Source organism: Filicampus tigris, chromosome 12, assembly GCF_054856515.1.
Source record: "Filicampus tigris isolate MCC_2025a chromosome 12, RoL_Ftig_1.0, whole genome shotgun sequence".
NCBI lineage: Eukaryota > Metazoa > Chordata > Actinopteri > Syngnathiformes > Syngnathidae > Filicampus > Filicampus tigris.
The window spans coordinates 23,472,052-23,488,972 of NC_141228.1; the positions used below are offsets into that span (position 1 = coordinate 23,472,052).

Below are 16,921 nucleotides of genomic sequence, written 5' to 3' on the forward strand. Positions count from 1 at the left end.
ACACCCCACGTAATGTTTGACGTAATTCTGCAATGACATCATCATGCAATAACAACAGCATTCAGCAATTTAGAGCTGCCTTGAGCACCACCTGCTGAAAATGTACCTGCAGCAATGATAACTTTGCATATTTCAGGTCGGCGACAACTTTACATGATGACAATGTGTAAAGTCGGACAAATTGTATGACTAAACGTTGCTGTTCTTTTATTAGTATACTAAATTGCATCTATAATAATACAAACATTGACAATAGTTTGTACAATCACTTTGTGCTTCTCCTCCAAACAGGAGTGAAGTGTAAGACAACAAGTTCACATAAAGTCTCTATAGAATCTGTCAACATCAAAAATAATTTCACACTTCCTAACTTCTAAATCTATCATTTACAAAGTCACTAGCAAATAATCAACGAGGTCAATGATGTCATCATCAATGCACGTGGTGGAGAGGTACACACAAAACATCAGCTGTAATCACTTTACAAACATTTGGCGGGATGTTGTTGTTGTCTTCTACCTCCAGAATATTTCACAAAAATCATTACTTCATTTCCTCTCTTTCCTTCTTGTTCACGCAAGCACGCGCATCTTTACTTTATGGAAATGTCACACTTTGGTCCATGATACCGTAGACAAACACAAAAGCACTCACAACACTAAATATCATGATCATCATAATAATATGCAACACCCACACGCAAAATGGGAAACGACGACGCCTTCTGGAGAGGAAGGGCAGTCGGATACTGTGACGTCACGCAGGCCGCTGCACAAGCGACACGCCACCAGCAGGCTGCGCTCACGCGTCAAACGTCAACAGTCGTTAATGTCTCTTGAGTTCTCAAGTCACCAAAGCGTCAATATTCCAGTCCTCGAGTCATCTAGATCATCAAGGAGAGGTGCAACAATTCATCGACAATTAATCCGTTATCAAGTCAATCGACAACTGCTTCAATAATTGATGAATAGATTGTTGAACTGAAATTTGTCCAAATGGTCAGAATTCCAACCTCTCTAAAGTAAATATTCTCTGATTTCTATCGTCGTCCATGAAAGTAGAATGCTAATCTTTGGGTGTTCACAAAATAACACATTTGCAAACATCTGCTTTTACTTTGGGAAAAAAATCATCAAAATCGTTTTCGCAAATTTTCTAACAGATATTACGGACCAAACCAGCAACTCAATGAAAAGCAATTTATGTTGGTATGTTTTCTGCAATTTTTAATAATTTCCTGCTTTTGAATAAAGGGTGAGAAATCAAGACTTGTTTTTTTTAATGCAATTCATCGATTAATCGGAACAAAATGGTCAGATTCTTAGATTATTATAATAATCCTGAGTTGAAGCCTTAAGTCATCAAGTCGTCAATTTATCGAGTCATGAAGACGTTGAGTCATCAGGGCATCGAGTGAGTCATCTAATGAAGTTATCAAGTATTCCAGTTAACGAGTCACAAAAACATTGAGCCACCAATTGCCAAGTCTTCAAGGCGTTGTGTCAACTAGTCATCAAGGAGTTGAATCGTCAAGTCATGGCGCCATCTCGTCTTGTTGTGACGTAATGACGGCATGTGCAACTGGGCCTGAGAGTGCCTGAAGTCTGAAAAATCCGCTGAAGCAGGCAACCTGTCGCGGGTACGATTATTCGAGAAGGAGTGAACAAGTGAAGGGCTACCTCATTGTTCTAGAATGTAAAGAAGAGAAGAGGCTGTGGGTCAAGTTTGCTTGTAGAGTGATGAACATCCATCCATCCATCCGTTATCGATACCGCTTCTCCTCGCAAGGGTCGCGGGGCGTGCTGGAGCCTATCCCAGCTGTCTTCGGGCAGTAGGCGGGGGACACCCTGAATTGGTTGCCAGCCAATCGCAGGGCACACAGAGACAAACATCCGCACTCACATTCACACCTAGGGGCAATTTAGAGTGTTCAATGCATGTTTTTGGAATGTGGGAGGAAACCGGAGTACCCGGAGAAAACCCACGCAGGCACATGCGAACCCCACACAGGGAGGCCGGCGCCGGGATCGAACACACGACCTCTGAACTGTGAGGCGGATGTGCTAACCAGTCGACCACCGTGCCGCCAGTGATGAACATGTCATTCTTCTTAAAGATTGCTCTGGATTGAGTGAATTTGTCAGTGAACGGGCCGTTAATTGTTCTAGAATGTGTAGAAGTGAATGTGTCGTTGGTGGAAATGGTTCTAGAATGATGAACGTCATTCATAACGACTGGTTTTCAACGAGTAAACGAGCTGAAGGTAAAAAAAAACAAAAACAAATTGAATGAGTGAATGTGTCGTTAGGTTCTGGAAAGTAAATAAGAGTTGTAGGTAAAGACTGGATCAGAATGTCAATAAGCAATCATGTCGCTGGCAAAGGTTGCTCTAGAATGTGAGGCGAACCAGCGAAGGTTGTTCTAGAATGTAAAGAAGTGAAGGGGGTTGTGGGTAGAGATTGTTCTAGAATGATGAACATGTCATTCCTAATGATTGCTCAAGAAGAGTGAACATGTGGGCGGAACAAAATTCTTGTAGAATTAGTGAAGAGGCAAGATTGGTCTAGAATAAGTGAAGGAGTGAATGGGCTGTTGATCTCCAATGTAAATAAGAGAAGGGGTCGTACGTAAAGATTGACGAAGAAGTGACGGGGTTTTGGCTCAAGATTGTTCTAGAATGTAAAGAAGTGAGCGCGTTCTAGATTGTGCCGAGAAAAGTAGCCCATCAGACGGACAAATAGGTCTGTGGCTGTTCCCACAGGATGCCAACGTGTTGTGCCTTGGCGGAGGCCCACAGAGTGACAGCAAGCAAACACGTGTCACTTCCTGTCCCGCTACACCGTATCGTGGTTCAGCTGATGGTTCAGCTCATGGTTCACATTTCCGAGCAATTGTTTTTTTTCCGGGTTTTCCGCCAGACAGGCACGTCCCATTTTGGAGTTGCGCGCGTTCAGAGATTTGATTCGAAATATATGCGACGTTTGAGGATTATTGCTGAAAACGTGCAAAGACCCAGGACTACATAGTGCTTAAATGTGAAGATACAACATGAAACAGTTTTTCACCATTTCGGTTTTCTGTTTTGTGGGGGGGGGCGTGGCTAAAATGGCGCCCAATATGAGTCATCCCCCAACCCCCCCGACTATGTAAGAATTTGAGCGCCTTCGTACGCATCGGCAGTTATCTGGCACAATTGCAATGTGCAGGTAACTAGCTAGCTACAGTATGCTTACACCCAGTAAATCAGACAGTCTGCTGGCGTATATGCTTTAGAGCGCCTCGTTGTCCATGGGTGCATACATGCCACACAGAGAGAGGTGGAAGAGCAAGGAGGGAGGTATGTTCTTTTTTTTTTTTTTCTTTTTTAAGTCTGACTGACAGCTAGCGTGCGGACAGGGACTTTGCAGTGGCACGACCACTTTCGAGCGCCTCATTGTTGGAAAAGCCCCGCGATGAGCAGGTGGGATGTATTGCCGATATACTGTGTGGACATAAAGATGCTGGACGAAGGAGCATCCTTTTTTCCAGCTCGTATTTGAGTGACAGTTGACAGTCGAGCGGGGCATGTTTCAGTGAGAGTGAAGAGAATGGCTTGATTTATCATCGTTTTGAAGCCTCATTTTATCGACTTGACCCTTCTTTTAATCATTCCAATCGGGCAAGGTTGTCCACAATACTCTTCTTTGGGCTGTGTCAAATTTACAAGACATTCTAATTTCACCTAACGGGAAAGATGTAAAGGGCAAGGTGAGGTAAAGTAACGGAGGAAAAAAAATTTTTTAAACGGTCTCTCGATTTTGCATTTTTTGGGTGGACGGGAACTTATCTCGACACCATACGGGAACGTATCTCCCGCGATAAACAGGGGTTGGCTCTAATCACTTTTTGTGATGTTTTTGTCTAATTTGTGCTTTAGGAAAAGGCTGGCGCGGCGTGGCATGATTGACAGCTCACAGGCGAACAAGGACGGGACCGGACGTGGCAGGGGATGGGCGGAGGGGGAAGCGGGGGGGGGGGTGGTGCGCGGCGGCGGGGCTGCCGGCCTATCAGCAGCACTTCTGAGGGAGCTGGCCGGCCGGTTTGTCGCTCAGTCTGGCGGTCTTGGTCCCGGGTGCCGCCGGCGCCTCCACGTCCACGCGCTCCGACATCTTGACGCAGATGATGTCCACCAGGCGCTCAAACACCTGCCGCACGTTGACGTTCTCCTTGGCGCTGGCCTCGTAGTACTCGAACCCTGACGCACAACAAAGACGGCAACGGCGCGTAAACCACGTGACGTGACGCGAGCGGTCTACGGTGGGAAAACAAGCAATTTCCTCAAGGGGGCGCTACTGAGCGACAGTTAAGAGGCCTCCCCTTCACCACATCCCAAGAAGTCATGTGCACTGCTTGCTTCCCAGGCCCGAAAAATGGGGCGGGCAGGGTTTTATTCTGCTGACATATTAGCATGCAGGATTTTCTTCTTCCCACTTGGCAAACAGGACATTTCAATAGCAAACAGCAAACAGCTTCCCCCTCGGGATGTTGCAAAGTCAAAGAGCAAATTGAGCTGTCGTGACGTGAAAAAGACAGCAGACCACACTTGTACTCACAATTTCCTTATTCTTGGACAAAAAGGTTAAAACGCGTACAGTATATGCAACCCTTGTGAGGATAAGCGGTATAGATAATGGATGGATGGATGTGTATATTCAATCGGAAAAATTGTGCACTTCAATAATAAAATTCGAGTCAATTTATGGGTTTTCTTATTTACGTATAATGAACTGAATTACTCTCATCCATCTATCCATTTTCTTCTGCTGGATTGCGAGGGCAGTAGCTTGAGCAAGGAAGTCCAGTCTAATCGGGTGCCCGAGCCACTTCATCCGGCTCCTCTGGAGGTGGAGGAGCGGCGGCTCGACTCGGAGTCGCTCCCAGACAGGGAACTCATTTTGGCCACGCTTGTGTCTGGAATCTTCTTACAGTCACAACCCACAGCTCATACATCGTATGTAAATCGAGAGCTTCGCCTTTGGCCTCATCTCTTTCTTCACCACAGCGGAGTGATACAGAGTCCGCATCACAGTCAACACATCCCCCGGGCCCAGCCCTCTTCGACACCTTTATCACAACTTTTTCAAGAAAGTCTACATGCGAGCCACCCGCAAGTTGAATGGGCTGTTACTGTTAGAGTGAACGTAAACAACGCAGATCTTGCTCTGACATTTGACGTTATTTGACTGATTTTGGGAGATGAACAACAACAACAAAGAGCTTCTTTTTTTTTTTTTTTTTTAACTTTCTCACCAAGTTGGTCTGCCAGGTGCTTTCCTTTCTCAGGCGCGACCGCTCGCTCCTCGTCCATGTCGCACTTGTTGCCCACCATGATGACCTGGGCGTTGTCCCACGAGTACGTCTTGATCTGCGTGGCCCTGACACACAAAAAAATGGCAGTTGGTCAGAGTGAGTAGCGAGGGCGGCCGCCAGAGCGAGCGTCAGTGAAGAGAAGAGACGATAATATGAATATTAACAATAATAATCATATATACAAGGCCCGAAAGAACTTTTTTTTTCTTTGAGGAGTTTTGCGAATCAATGACATTATTTGACGAGCAACTGTCCAATTTTGAGGAGTGATTTTTGCAGGTTAATCCCAGGCACCTGAAGCAAGGGCTTTATTGAATAAAAAGGAGGCAGTACAAGAGGTGAACAACTGGTTTCCTTACTTACATCATCAACATGTTTTATCTCCGAAAGTCACTTTCTGAATAAAAACAAAATGCATTTACTGTTTTCTTGCCGAGAAACGTTTTCAGTGGGGCAATTTCAAACACAAATACAAATTTCAGTTCAAATTGAGCATTTCTGCACCAGTTGTACGGTCCTTTAGCAAAGACAAATCGATTAAAACAAAACTTTAATGCAATTTTGAAAACATTTATTGTGCAGATCTCAAAAGTCTAAATCAAAACTCGCAACTTTATTCTGAAAACAAACAAATGACATTAGTGACATTAGTCAATACACTGTATGAATGCTTTTAAGTTTATAAGCCACTGTTCCCTGTAACATAATATAGTTTATTTCTGGTCCTGTTTAGCTATGTGTTAGCATTATTGTGTATCATTTTCTCTCCAGACACTAACATTAAATGGCCTGCTATTTTCCCGTTCCAAGTTGGATAAGCTCCGCTTGAACGTGCTTCCAGCCAGACTTCCGTGAAAAGTGCACTTGATTACACAAGCACTTAATTCTGGTCTTTCACGGTTACATGTCAGTCATAGGTTAGCTTAGTAATTAGCAGGGCTCCTCGTCTCTGTTAATTACGCCTCATTATCCCTTGCTTGTCAGAAGTGTAGCTTACTCGCCGCCCTAGATTGATTGCGACGATTACTGACTCAGGAACGAGTCTGAAACCTGTTTAGCCACACTTGTGGCCAACTGAAGCCCGTCGCTAGCTAGCTGGTGCGGCGTAGCACCAAGCTAGCTTGCCTCGACCGCCTACGTCCCGCACGTACGTGATGTACGCAAATTGCGGCAACGTTATCGCGCCCAGCGCAGCTTTTTGGGACAGTCTCTGTGGTTCGGAAAGACATCTAAACCTGTGATTCTCAGTTTTGCTATTCAATGTGTTTTAACGAGGAGCAAAATGCACATTTTCGGTCGCAAACCGCAATGTGAAACCACTTATTTCAAGCCTTGAAGTATATAAATAATAACATAACAGATAAGAAACGGCAACACACATGCATGTGTTTGTGCATGTGCATGCGTGCGCACCAGTCCTGCACGGCGTTGAAGGACTCCTCGTTGGTGATGTCATACATGAGGATGAAGCCCATGGCCCCTCGGTAGTACGCCGTGGTGATGGTGCGGTAGCGCTCCTGGCCCGCCGTGTCCTACAAAAAAAACACGTCACGTGTGCTCACGCAGTCACACATGTTCATCATAGTTGACGCTCAAGTAGTTGTTGTCTCCCTCGGCCCTACGTTACCCATGATTCTCTGCTTGGCAGCCAATCAGTTAGCTGCGGCTACATGCTAAAGACCATGGGAGGTGTCGTCTTCTTTCTGACAGACGTTTGCAAACAAAAAAGAAAAAAAAAATGTACAAACCAATGAACGATATCATGCAAATATATCAATAAATAGCACAGCGTAACCTTCATTCAAGCAATGGACCCCAGATGTCCAAAGGTCCTTTCGATGGCAGCTGTTCCAGAATTGGCCGTAATCGGCCACGGGGCCAGTGAACGACGCTGTGGCGCCATCAACGCGCAGAGACCGGTCACATGCTTCTCGGCATTACAGCGGACTAGAGTGGGCTACGACACGTGTCAATGGGGCGGCCATATTGAGATCACGGAAAGCGTGCACGTTAGCTTAGCATCGGAGTAAGCAGGCGGCTTCAAGGAGCGTGTCGCATTCAGCCGCCAAGTCCGGCCGGGGCTGCTGTTTACGTCTCGCCGACATGTTATTTTTTGCTACCGTACACACTTGTTGTTTTTGGTGAAGCCCTTATCTTTGCAATCGTAACCAAGGTGAAAAGGAAGCACTAAAACGGCGGCTCATGAACTCGACCAGACGCACGTTATTATCCTCCCACCAAACACGACAAGGTCACTTTGGATAAACTTAAAAACCTTTCACATACTTTTGTTTACGATACTTTTGAACTGTACTGTCCATTTTTAGGCTATGAAAAAAAGTACAAGTACAATCCTTTTGTACCCCATTGTGTGTTTTCAGGCCATGACAATAACGAGGAATTGGATGTAATGGACATTGGGCTACAATGGATGAGCCCTTCCCGCAATTAGGCCCTTCAATGCAGCTTCCACTGAATATTCCGATGACAAAAGCCCCTCGCTTGCCATTCTCCCTCCTGAGAGGCTTCTTAAAGGAATAGCAAGCATGCGTGAGCGTGTCTCAGACAGCTGCTGCTATGATGTCGTTAGCAACATTGCCAAGCTTACGTCGGGCACGTTACCAACGTTACCAACGAGTGTTAACAAAATCGCCATTACATTACCAACACTAAAACATTTCCAAACATGACGGACGTTAGCAAGAGCATTAGCGTAACCAACGTTACCGCAACCTTTTAAATGTTACCGACGTTACCAAAGTTACCAACATCACAACTTTATCAATGCTACCAATGTTAGCCACAGTACCAAAGTTTGTACATTACTACGACAACATTACCAACATGGATATTACGACATTTAAAACCACGGCAAATCTTACAGAGAATGTTACCGGCTACCGATGCAACGTTGCGAACGGTAACAATTCTGTTGCCGACATTGGCAACGTTCCAAACATTACCAACGTAAAACCAAGCTGCTCTGACGCTGGATAATCATTAGCGTGATGCATACAACAAGTCACATCAACATATTGCCCACGTGTATGTGTGCGCATGCACGTACCCAAATCTGCAGCTTGATGCGCTTGTCGTTGCGGTAGACGGTCTTGACCTTGAAGTCGATGCCCACCGTGCTGACGAAGGAGTTGCTGAAGGAGTCGTCGGCGTATCGGAACAAGAAGGAGGTTTTGCCCACGCTGCTGTTGCCGATGATCAGCAGCTTGAACATGTAGTCAAAGTTCTGGTCCGAGCCGTCCCGCTGGCCGTAGCGCTGGTCCGCTTTCGCCATCTGAACGCAAAGGCCACGCTCGCTCTCGTCAACTCGCTTTTCACACTTTTACAAACACGCTACTTTGGCTTTCGTCTTCTATTGAATCCAAATGAAAATGGCAACCAGCTCACTCAGCTGCTAGCTCGCTCAGCTAGCTCAACTGGTAAACATTTCAGACGGTGACAAAAATGTCGGTGGCTATTGCTATGTTGATGTGTGAAAAATCCCAGACCATAGTTAAAACAGAAAATCCTGTCCCGGTGAAAACGACTCCCACTCCCACTTCCTGCTCCCGTTCAGAATGATTATACCGCTCCCATTTCGGAGGTCAGCTACATTCAAAATGGGTGCGCATCTGTCCGAGTTTCTTTTTCTAACTTCCGTCTGATTCTGTGAACTTTTCATCCTGTACCGTCCCAATCCCGTGAATCAAGCTATAGTTGACTCTCATCGAGTGAATCCGGCAGGGTTCTCGAAAGAATGTGCCTGTGACTAATTTGTGAGAGTGCTTACGTTTGATTGTGTCTGAGTGTATTCTGGTGTGAATGTGTGTATGAGTGTTTGTTATTTGTATGTTTGCGTTTACAAGTGCGTGTGCGTACGTGTTACTGTGTTAGTGTGCACGTGCGTGCATGTGATCGTGTGTGAGCAGGCTTGTGAACGTGTACGTGTGTGCAACTTTCTGTATGAGTGTGTGAACGTGTTTGTGTGTGAATGCGTGTTTGTGTAGGTTTATGTGCCCGTTTGTGTGTTAATTGTTAATGTTTGATTGCGTGAGTTTGTCTTTCCGTATGAATTTGAGTGTGTGTTTGCGTGCGCGTGTGTATCTGTATGAGTGTTTTCATGTGGGCGTGTGAGTGTTGGTTTGTGAACATGTGTTTGTGTGTGGGCGTGTGTGCGTGTTTGCGCGCGCGTGTCTGTGTGCCTGTATGTTTTCGTGTGTGAATTTGTGTGCGTGTGCTTTTTCATTTGATTTGATTGTGCGTGCGTGTGCGCGTATAGCTTTATGCGCACGCGTGTGTGTGTGCGTGTTCGTGTGGCCGGCCGATGACAGCCATGGCGTCTCCATGGCAACCGAACACCTGCTGAGGCGCCTCCAAATGCCTCTATAACGCGGATGACATCATCATCATCATCATCATCACATGCATGATGACAGAAACATGCAACGCATGTAATATTGTCAAATGACGACTTCGATGATGATGACGATGATGATGATGATGATGATGAAGATGACGCTCATGCTTATCATCCCGCATCTGCGCGTGCACCTTTTCTTACCTCTGCTGGGCGGGTCTGGGGCTCGTGCGTGTCCGGGGAGGCGTCTGTCCGTCTGTCTCTGTCTGTCCGCCCGTTCGGGTCCTTGAAGGCAAACAAGAGCAGCAAAAGTGCGCGTGGCAGCAGCGACGTCGAAAGAGCGCGAAACGCGCCTGAAGGAAGCAGAAGACCAGAAAGGCTCTCTGGCGAACGCGCGCAGCGGTGACGCGCGCCCAAACGCTGTCACGGCGCGTGCGCGGATGCAGAGTGGAAGAACGCGCGCGCACACGCGCACAAGCCCCGTCCAGACGGACACTATGCGCGCCCACGTGAGCAGGTGCGCGCTCGCGTGTATGACTCATTCGTGCGCGCGTGTCAGGCGAGCTGCAGCGGGAGCGCGCTGCAGGTGACACGTGCAGTCTGACATTGCAGCCAATCCAAATTGAATTGAAAATAAAATTAACAATGACAATACTTGCTGATATTGTTCCATATTGGTGCCGTCATGCTGGTGTACCTAATCAAGTGGCCAAACACGAGCTCCCAGTGAGCGACGGCGAGCAACAGCGCTTCCGTGTGGATCACAGATGAACTGCACATTGAACAGGTTTCAGAGAAGAAAAAAACAACAGAAGAACGCAAATAATAATAAGAAGAAGAAATAAAATAATAATTAAACTGAAACTATATATTTTTGTTGTTGTTATTGTTAATCACTATCTGACCTATTTCTTCATAATGTCATAATAATAATGATGATGATGATGATGATGATGATGATTTCTATTCATAATAACACACGTCATATGGATTCCTCTCATGTTCCAGCGTTTAATTTTTGACCTATTTACTTGAGTTGGGATAACGCAGCATAAAAACAACACTGTGTCAAGTGAACACATGCTTTTGTGGGTGTGTGTGTGTGTGTGTGTTTGTGTGTGTTTCCTCGGCAGATGGCCCAAAGAAAGCCTTGCGTTGTAAAATCCATGCATTTATTATTTACCATTTAACCATGCGGTGTGACAAACTTCCACATGACCATCAAGTGTGTGTGTGTGTGAGTGTGTGTGTGTGTGTGCGTGTTTTTTTTGTTGACTATACTGCTGTACTCAGTACAGTTCAGCCAACATGTGAAATGATCCAAAGTGTCGCCTGTTTTATTCTTCACAACCTTCAGAAACATTCATGAACTTTCAGAAATAATCAGGGGTATTTCCAAATAACATAGAGGAAGGCATGGCACAAAGCGAATATTTGGGAACATCAAAGTCCAATGAGTAACATTTAGGAGCCATGAGTACCGTTCGGGAACCTTCTTGAACCTTTAGGAACAATTTGGAATTTTCATAAACTTTTCAGAAACAATGAGGAACAGTCATGAACACCTAACAACTTTTGGGATCAGGCAAAAACACTAAGGTTCAATCAATAACATTGTGGAACGTTCACAGACTTTATGGAACATTTGACTTAACAACTTTCAGGAATAATCAGAAACTTTCAGGCACATTCAGAGGCTTTCAGAAACCTTTAACTCGGGAGCATTAAGGAAGCGTATAGCACAATCAGGGATGTTTGGAAGCGTCTAAGAACATCAGGTACCACTAGGACCATTTGGGAACCTTCAGGAACCCTTTGGGAACAGTCAGTGGCATTCGAGAACATTTGAGGACCTTCAGGAACAAAGAGGAATATTCCGGAACCTTCATAAATTTTCAGTAACAACCAGGAATATTTAAGGAAGATGAAAGAAGATCCAGGGACCTTGAGCAACATTTAGGAAGCTTCCGGTTAGACGGACCAAAAGTTAGTTTGGTCCAAGTTCTTTCCATCTAGACAGGAATGCTCCCGGCGTAGACCGCGACGATGTCGTCGGGCCATTTTCGTTCCGTTGGGTCTTGCGAGGAAGCCGCGGATCTCGTGACGGAGCAGAACTGAGAGCCGCCTGTCTTCTCGGTCCCTGGGGACAGTGAGACACATGAGGGGGCGGAGCCTAGGCTATAAAAGGACAAAGGGCAATAGAGCACGCACTCAAGGCCTTGGCGGAGACCCGGTCGGCGGCGATGGACGAGCTGAGCCCGAAAGAACGAGAACTGCTGAAGATGCGGCGGGACAGCGACACCAAGGCGGCGCAGCTGCTCAAGATGGAGAAGCTCATGAACCAGACCAAAGACCTGATGGACAAGCGCAGCGAGCCCGACAAGGTCCAGGAAAACATGGGTGCGTCCGCTCTCTCTCTCTCTCTCGTGCGCTTTTTGGCCGAACCTGCCGGAACATGCAGACGGAGTGACATCCGGATCTGCAAAATGGATCAAGGGAACAAGTGGTTGTTCCTTGGCGGAGGTAACACATGAAAGGCGCGTTGCTAGTATTTAGGTCATGAAAGAGTGTCACCCTTGTAGGGGTTAAGACAGGACCGCTGTGTTGACAGTGTTGTTGTGTTAAGTAGCAAAAATGTCTTCCTTGGTAGAGGTCATGCACGGTTGCAGTGTTGGGGTGAAAAACAAACAAAATGGGGAGTCCCTTGGTGGGGGTCATGTACAAATGCAATGTTTGTGTTTTTCAAATACAACAAGTACAGAAAAACAAAGAGTGATTTCCTTGGTGGAGGTAAAACATGAATACAGGGTTGGCTGCTGTGTCAAGTAACAAACAGGGTGTTCCTTGGTGGAGGTCATGCCTGAAGGCAGTGTTGTTGTCTAAACAAACAAACAAACAAAGAGTGATTTCCCTGGCAGAGGAAAGTGTTGCCAATGTTGCCGTGTCAACAAATCAACAATGTGCTCCTTCATGCACGGATGGATAAAGTGTTGTTGTGGAAAGTAACAGACAGTCTTTTCCTTGCTGGAGCTAACTTGGATGGAAGGCTGTGGCAACAAATGAGGTCCATGCTAGAGGTGACCTGTCGTTGTATAAACAAACAATAAGATTGTGATTTCCCCGGTCGGGGTGACTTGATGAAAGTATTGTTGGGTCAGCTCACAGCGGCTTCCTTGCTGGAGGTCACATGAGTGGATGACTTTGTTGTGTAAAGTTACAGTGACTTCCTTGGCGGAGGTAATGTATGAATGCGGCGCTGTTGTTGTAAAAAACAAACAAGCAAACCGTTAATCTCTGGTGGAGGTAACACACAAATGTCATCCTGTGTTGCTGTGGAAATGAAGAAAGTTTTTTTTATGCCGTGTGTGCGTGTGTGTGTGTGTGTGTGTGTGTGCGTGCGCGCGCGCAGTGGAGGACCTGGAGGAGAAGGTGCGCTCGAGCCGGCGCCACCGACGGAATTCCCTGCACCATACTCAGATGCTGGAGAGTCAAATGAAGACGGTGAAGGGCGAGCTGGAAGGAACGTTGGACCACCTCCAGGAACTGCGCAACGTCCTGCGCCGCTCGCAGCAGAAAGCCGAGGAGCGCAAGGCCGCCATGGAGAAGCTGGCCGCCGGACTCAGGTGAACACCCGCGCGCCAGGACCAGACACCTGGAACCGGAACCGGAACCGGAACCGTATCCAGACTGAGAGCCATGATCAAGATCAAGATCAAGGCTTCTTCTTATTATTATTCTTATTATTAATGCAAAACAAAACACTGGACTCGACTACATAGTCCAGACTAGATCACATTGTACTAGGATAGATGAAAGTATACTAAACTAGTTAAGTGTGGTTAGACTAGATTAAACTAGTCTGGACTAAATTTCATCGAACACTGCTTGAATAGTCTGTACTAGACTAGATTGCAGTGGCTTGAGTAAAATAGACGAGAGTACACTAGATTTGACTTAAGTAACTGGTCTAGACTGTACTATGTAGACTAGAGTAGACAACATTACAAGGCGGGGCTAGAATAGACTACATTAAACTTGTCTAGACTGAATTAAAGTACAAGAGACAAGACTATAGTAGATCAGTTAGTGTGGTTAAACTAAACGTGACTAGAGTAGATTATACTAGTCAAGGCTACATAATACGAGAATAGGAAAGTCTACACTAGACTCGATTAGTGTGCTTAGACTAGGCTTGATTAGGCTCCAGATGTTTGACTCAACTGGACAAGTTAAGACTGCACTATGCTAAACAACATTTAACTTCTTTGCAGATTACTATCCTTATTTAAACACAATTTTATTGAAATAAAAAAAGCTAACAATTTTTGCTTTTCTACGTGTTGTTTTTGTTGACATTGTTGACGTTTATTAGCATGTTGACTAATGCGGCTTGGTTGTTAGCCTACGACCATAAAAAAAAAAAAAAAAAAAAAAAAACTGCTTGTTTGTTAGCCTGTTCGCTGCTATGGCTAGCATTGGTTTAGCCAGGCCAAACAAAATGCTCGTCGCTGTGGCTAACGCTGGCCGTGTTTGTTCTCTAGCATGTGGCTAACACTGCACATTCAACTGCTTGAAAACCTTTACAGTTCCTTGTCAAAATATTCCCCCCCCCCGATCTTGTTACACTACAATCTTACAATAAATATCTGATTAACGTATTATTTATTTTCGATCGATTGTTGTGTATCAAAATAGCTTCCTTTTGCAAAGCGTTGTAATTCTGTTAGCCTTTTGTTAGCGCAAAACATAATGTATAATGTTTGTGTCATGTCTTGCTAGCCTGACTGATACTGTTGTCTGCTTGCTAGCCTATTGCTGCTATTGTGTGATGCTGACTTTTGTCTTGTGTTTCTTGTGATTGGTAAAAAGTCAAAGTTATTTTTAGCGTGTGCGCTGCGAGCGTGTTCTAAGTGTCTTGAGGTTGCGGTCAGTCATCTGAATCATCTATTTGGGTCGATTGCTCTAATGCGCTATTTCATATCGTCTATTCGGATCCAGGCAGCCACAGGGAAAACAGAAAAGAAAACAGAAAACACACAAACAAATGAAGACACTCAACAGAAGGCGCTTTAATGCAACTCATTTCTCAAAAAGTCACATGATGGCTGGCTAAGGCTACGTTGACACAATGTTCCGGCCGGATACGTTTTCACATTTTTGTCATTTCATTCTGCATATTCAAGCCAAGTTTCTTCACGGTCTGTACGGTATGACAGAGCCGAGGGGGTGCGCTGGTGCAATGCCTGCACTTCCCGTCCCGACCCGTCCCGTCATGTGCTGTCGAACTTTTCTACAGTATGCATAAAACGTGGATGCCAAGAGGATTTGGTGTCACGATCCTGCCATCCTGCGATGGGCGGAGCCTCCCGCAAAGGACAATCATCATGACTTTTGGGTAAGACGGGTTCAAACTTCTTCTTCTTCCCAGGGAAAGGGCGGCACCTTGTGACAGGGGACCCAAAGCAACTCGAAAGGTCTCCAATGACTTTTGTTTGACACAAAATCGCTGCCAAAGATGACATTAGACGTTCCGTCCTCTTTACGGGCATCAAAACATATTTGTATCATCAATAAATGACATTCAGGTATTTGACTTTTGTCCAAAGACGCCAGCTGTAGAGACTTTTTTTTCCTTTGAGCATGTTTGCCTTCAAACCATCAAGGCATCCTCACCGCAGCGGTCGCAGCCCACGCAGGAAGTCCGCTCAAATGTTTTCGGGGTTTGCTCACGTGACATACATTCCAGGTGAAGCGCAAGTGCGCTTCAATCTTCCTCCTCCTCTTCCTCCCCCCTCTCCTCTTCTTCTTTCTTTTTTTTTTTATTTTATGCAATTCTTTTAAATATTTTTGTAAATGTATGAAACAGAACAATTACAACAGCCAGAGAGTGAATTACAATGAGAGAAAGAAAGTGAAACTTATACGACAGAAATATGTTATAAAGAGCACACAAATATAAAGTTTTATGTACTTTCGCATTTATGGAATGTCCAATAGATCTCATGTATTGATCGACTTCATTTTCCTCCTCGTTCTCCTTCTGCTCTTCTTCCTCATTTTCCTTTTAGATATAGATAGTTAAAAATAAAGAACATGTCGATGTCATTGGGCTTATTTACGAAATTTGTACTTGCCGATCAAGTCAGCGTCAGTGAACTTCACAGGTGGCCCAACACAGTCTCGCGATGTCCGAGCCTGTTTCCCTCACTTCCTCTCTGTCTCTTGTACTTCACTCCGCTAGACGACACCAGACTAGACTAGCCAGAACTAGATTACATAAAACAAGAAAAGAATAGATAGGACTGACAGATTAGCACGGTTGGACTGAGCTAGACTCGACTAGACTCCGGCAGCCAATCACATCGCGTCAAGGCTTCAATGTGTCATTTGAAGCCAATCACTACGCTTGAAGGCTTCAACTTTTCATTTGCTGTACTGTATGAAATTCACTCCAAATCAAATCAAATCAAACCTGTTCATTTGCCCGTTATTGTACCTCGTTTCCACGGAGGCACGCTCATGAAATGAAAGTTTAGCTAACGACTGCGTGAGTTTGGTTAGCGCAGATTAGCTTTTAGGCCATTATCGTTGTTTCCTTTCCTTTTGTGTGAATGGCGCTGATCCAGTGAAGCTCAAAGGCTCCTCGGAATGAGCCGGGGTGGCACGCCCTTCACACAAGCGGGTTTGATCTGGTCCAAACTCAAGTTGGGACAAGACCGTGTGTTCACTCATGTGTGCCATTCTTTGTGTGTGTGTGTGTGGAGGGGGGTGGGGGGCTGTCTGAGTGTGGGTGTGCGTGTGTGTGTGTGTGTGTGTGTGTGTGTGTAGATGGGAGGGATTATGTGTGTTGAGCTCAATTTACACTTGACAATGTGGCAAAATGTGCTGACGAAGCGCTGGTAATGCTAACATGAAGCGACACGACTATGCATTCTATTCTGCGCAACAGCACACAAACACACACGCGCAGAGTTGTGTAACCAGCAAAACAACTTAACAGGGTGTGTGGTATTATTTCTGTGTGATTTTTTTTTTTTTTTTTTATGAGAAGCTAGCGTCACCGGAGGAGCACCTGGGGGAACGCCTGCCCTGGACTGTACTCATTGGATTAGACTAGACTAGACTCCCGTAGACCAGACTAAAATAGAGTGTACTATACTAGAGTACAGTGGTTAAACTATGCTCGACTAGACTAGATTGTATAAAACTACACTGAGA

The 16,921-nt window shown here is 45.4% G+C and overlaps 2 protein-coding genes and 1 long non-coding RNA gene across 3 annotated transcripts; 1 reads left to right on the plus strand and 2 right to left on the minus strand.

Moving 5' to 3' along the window:
* Window positions 1-181: 181 nt before the first annotated feature.
* On the minus strand, window positions 182-10,167 carry rab3b (RAB3B, member RAS oncogene family). Its single transcript, XM_086047203.1, has 5 exons — window positions 9,908-10,167; window positions 8,417-8,641; window positions 6,763-6,881; window positions 5,290-5,414; window positions 182-4,234 (listed from the first exon to the last, which is right to left on the minus strand). The coding sequence occupies exons 2-5, from the start codon at window positions 8,639-8,641 to the stop codon at window positions 4,047-4,049; spliced, it is 657 nt and encodes a 218-aa protein (XP_085903329.1). The 5' UTR covers window positions 9,908-10,167; the 3' UTR covers window positions 182-4,046.
* A 1,735-nt stretch (window positions 10,168-11,902) lies between these two features.
* On the plus strand, window positions 11,903-13,988 carry LOC147139260 (uncharacterized). The gene is made up of 2 exons (XM_086047773.1): window positions 11,903-12,103; window positions 13,113-13,988. The coding sequence occupies exons 1-2, from the start codon at window positions 11,947-11,949 to the stop codon at window positions 13,328-13,330; spliced, it is 375 nt and encodes a 124-aa protein (XP_085903899.1). The 5' UTR covers window positions 11,903-11,946; the 3' UTR covers window positions 13,331-13,988.
* Window positions 13,989-14,748: 760 nt separating this feature from the next.
* On the minus strand, window positions 14,749-16,397 carry LOC147139261 (uncharacterized). The gene is made up of 2 exons (XR_015088868.1): window positions 15,838-16,397; window positions 14,749-15,764 (listed from the first exon to the last, which is right to left on the minus strand). It is a non-coding gene; the product is annotated as an uncharacterized LOC147139261 (long non-coding RNA).
* Between the last annotated feature and the right edge of the window lie 524 nt (window positions 16,398-16,921).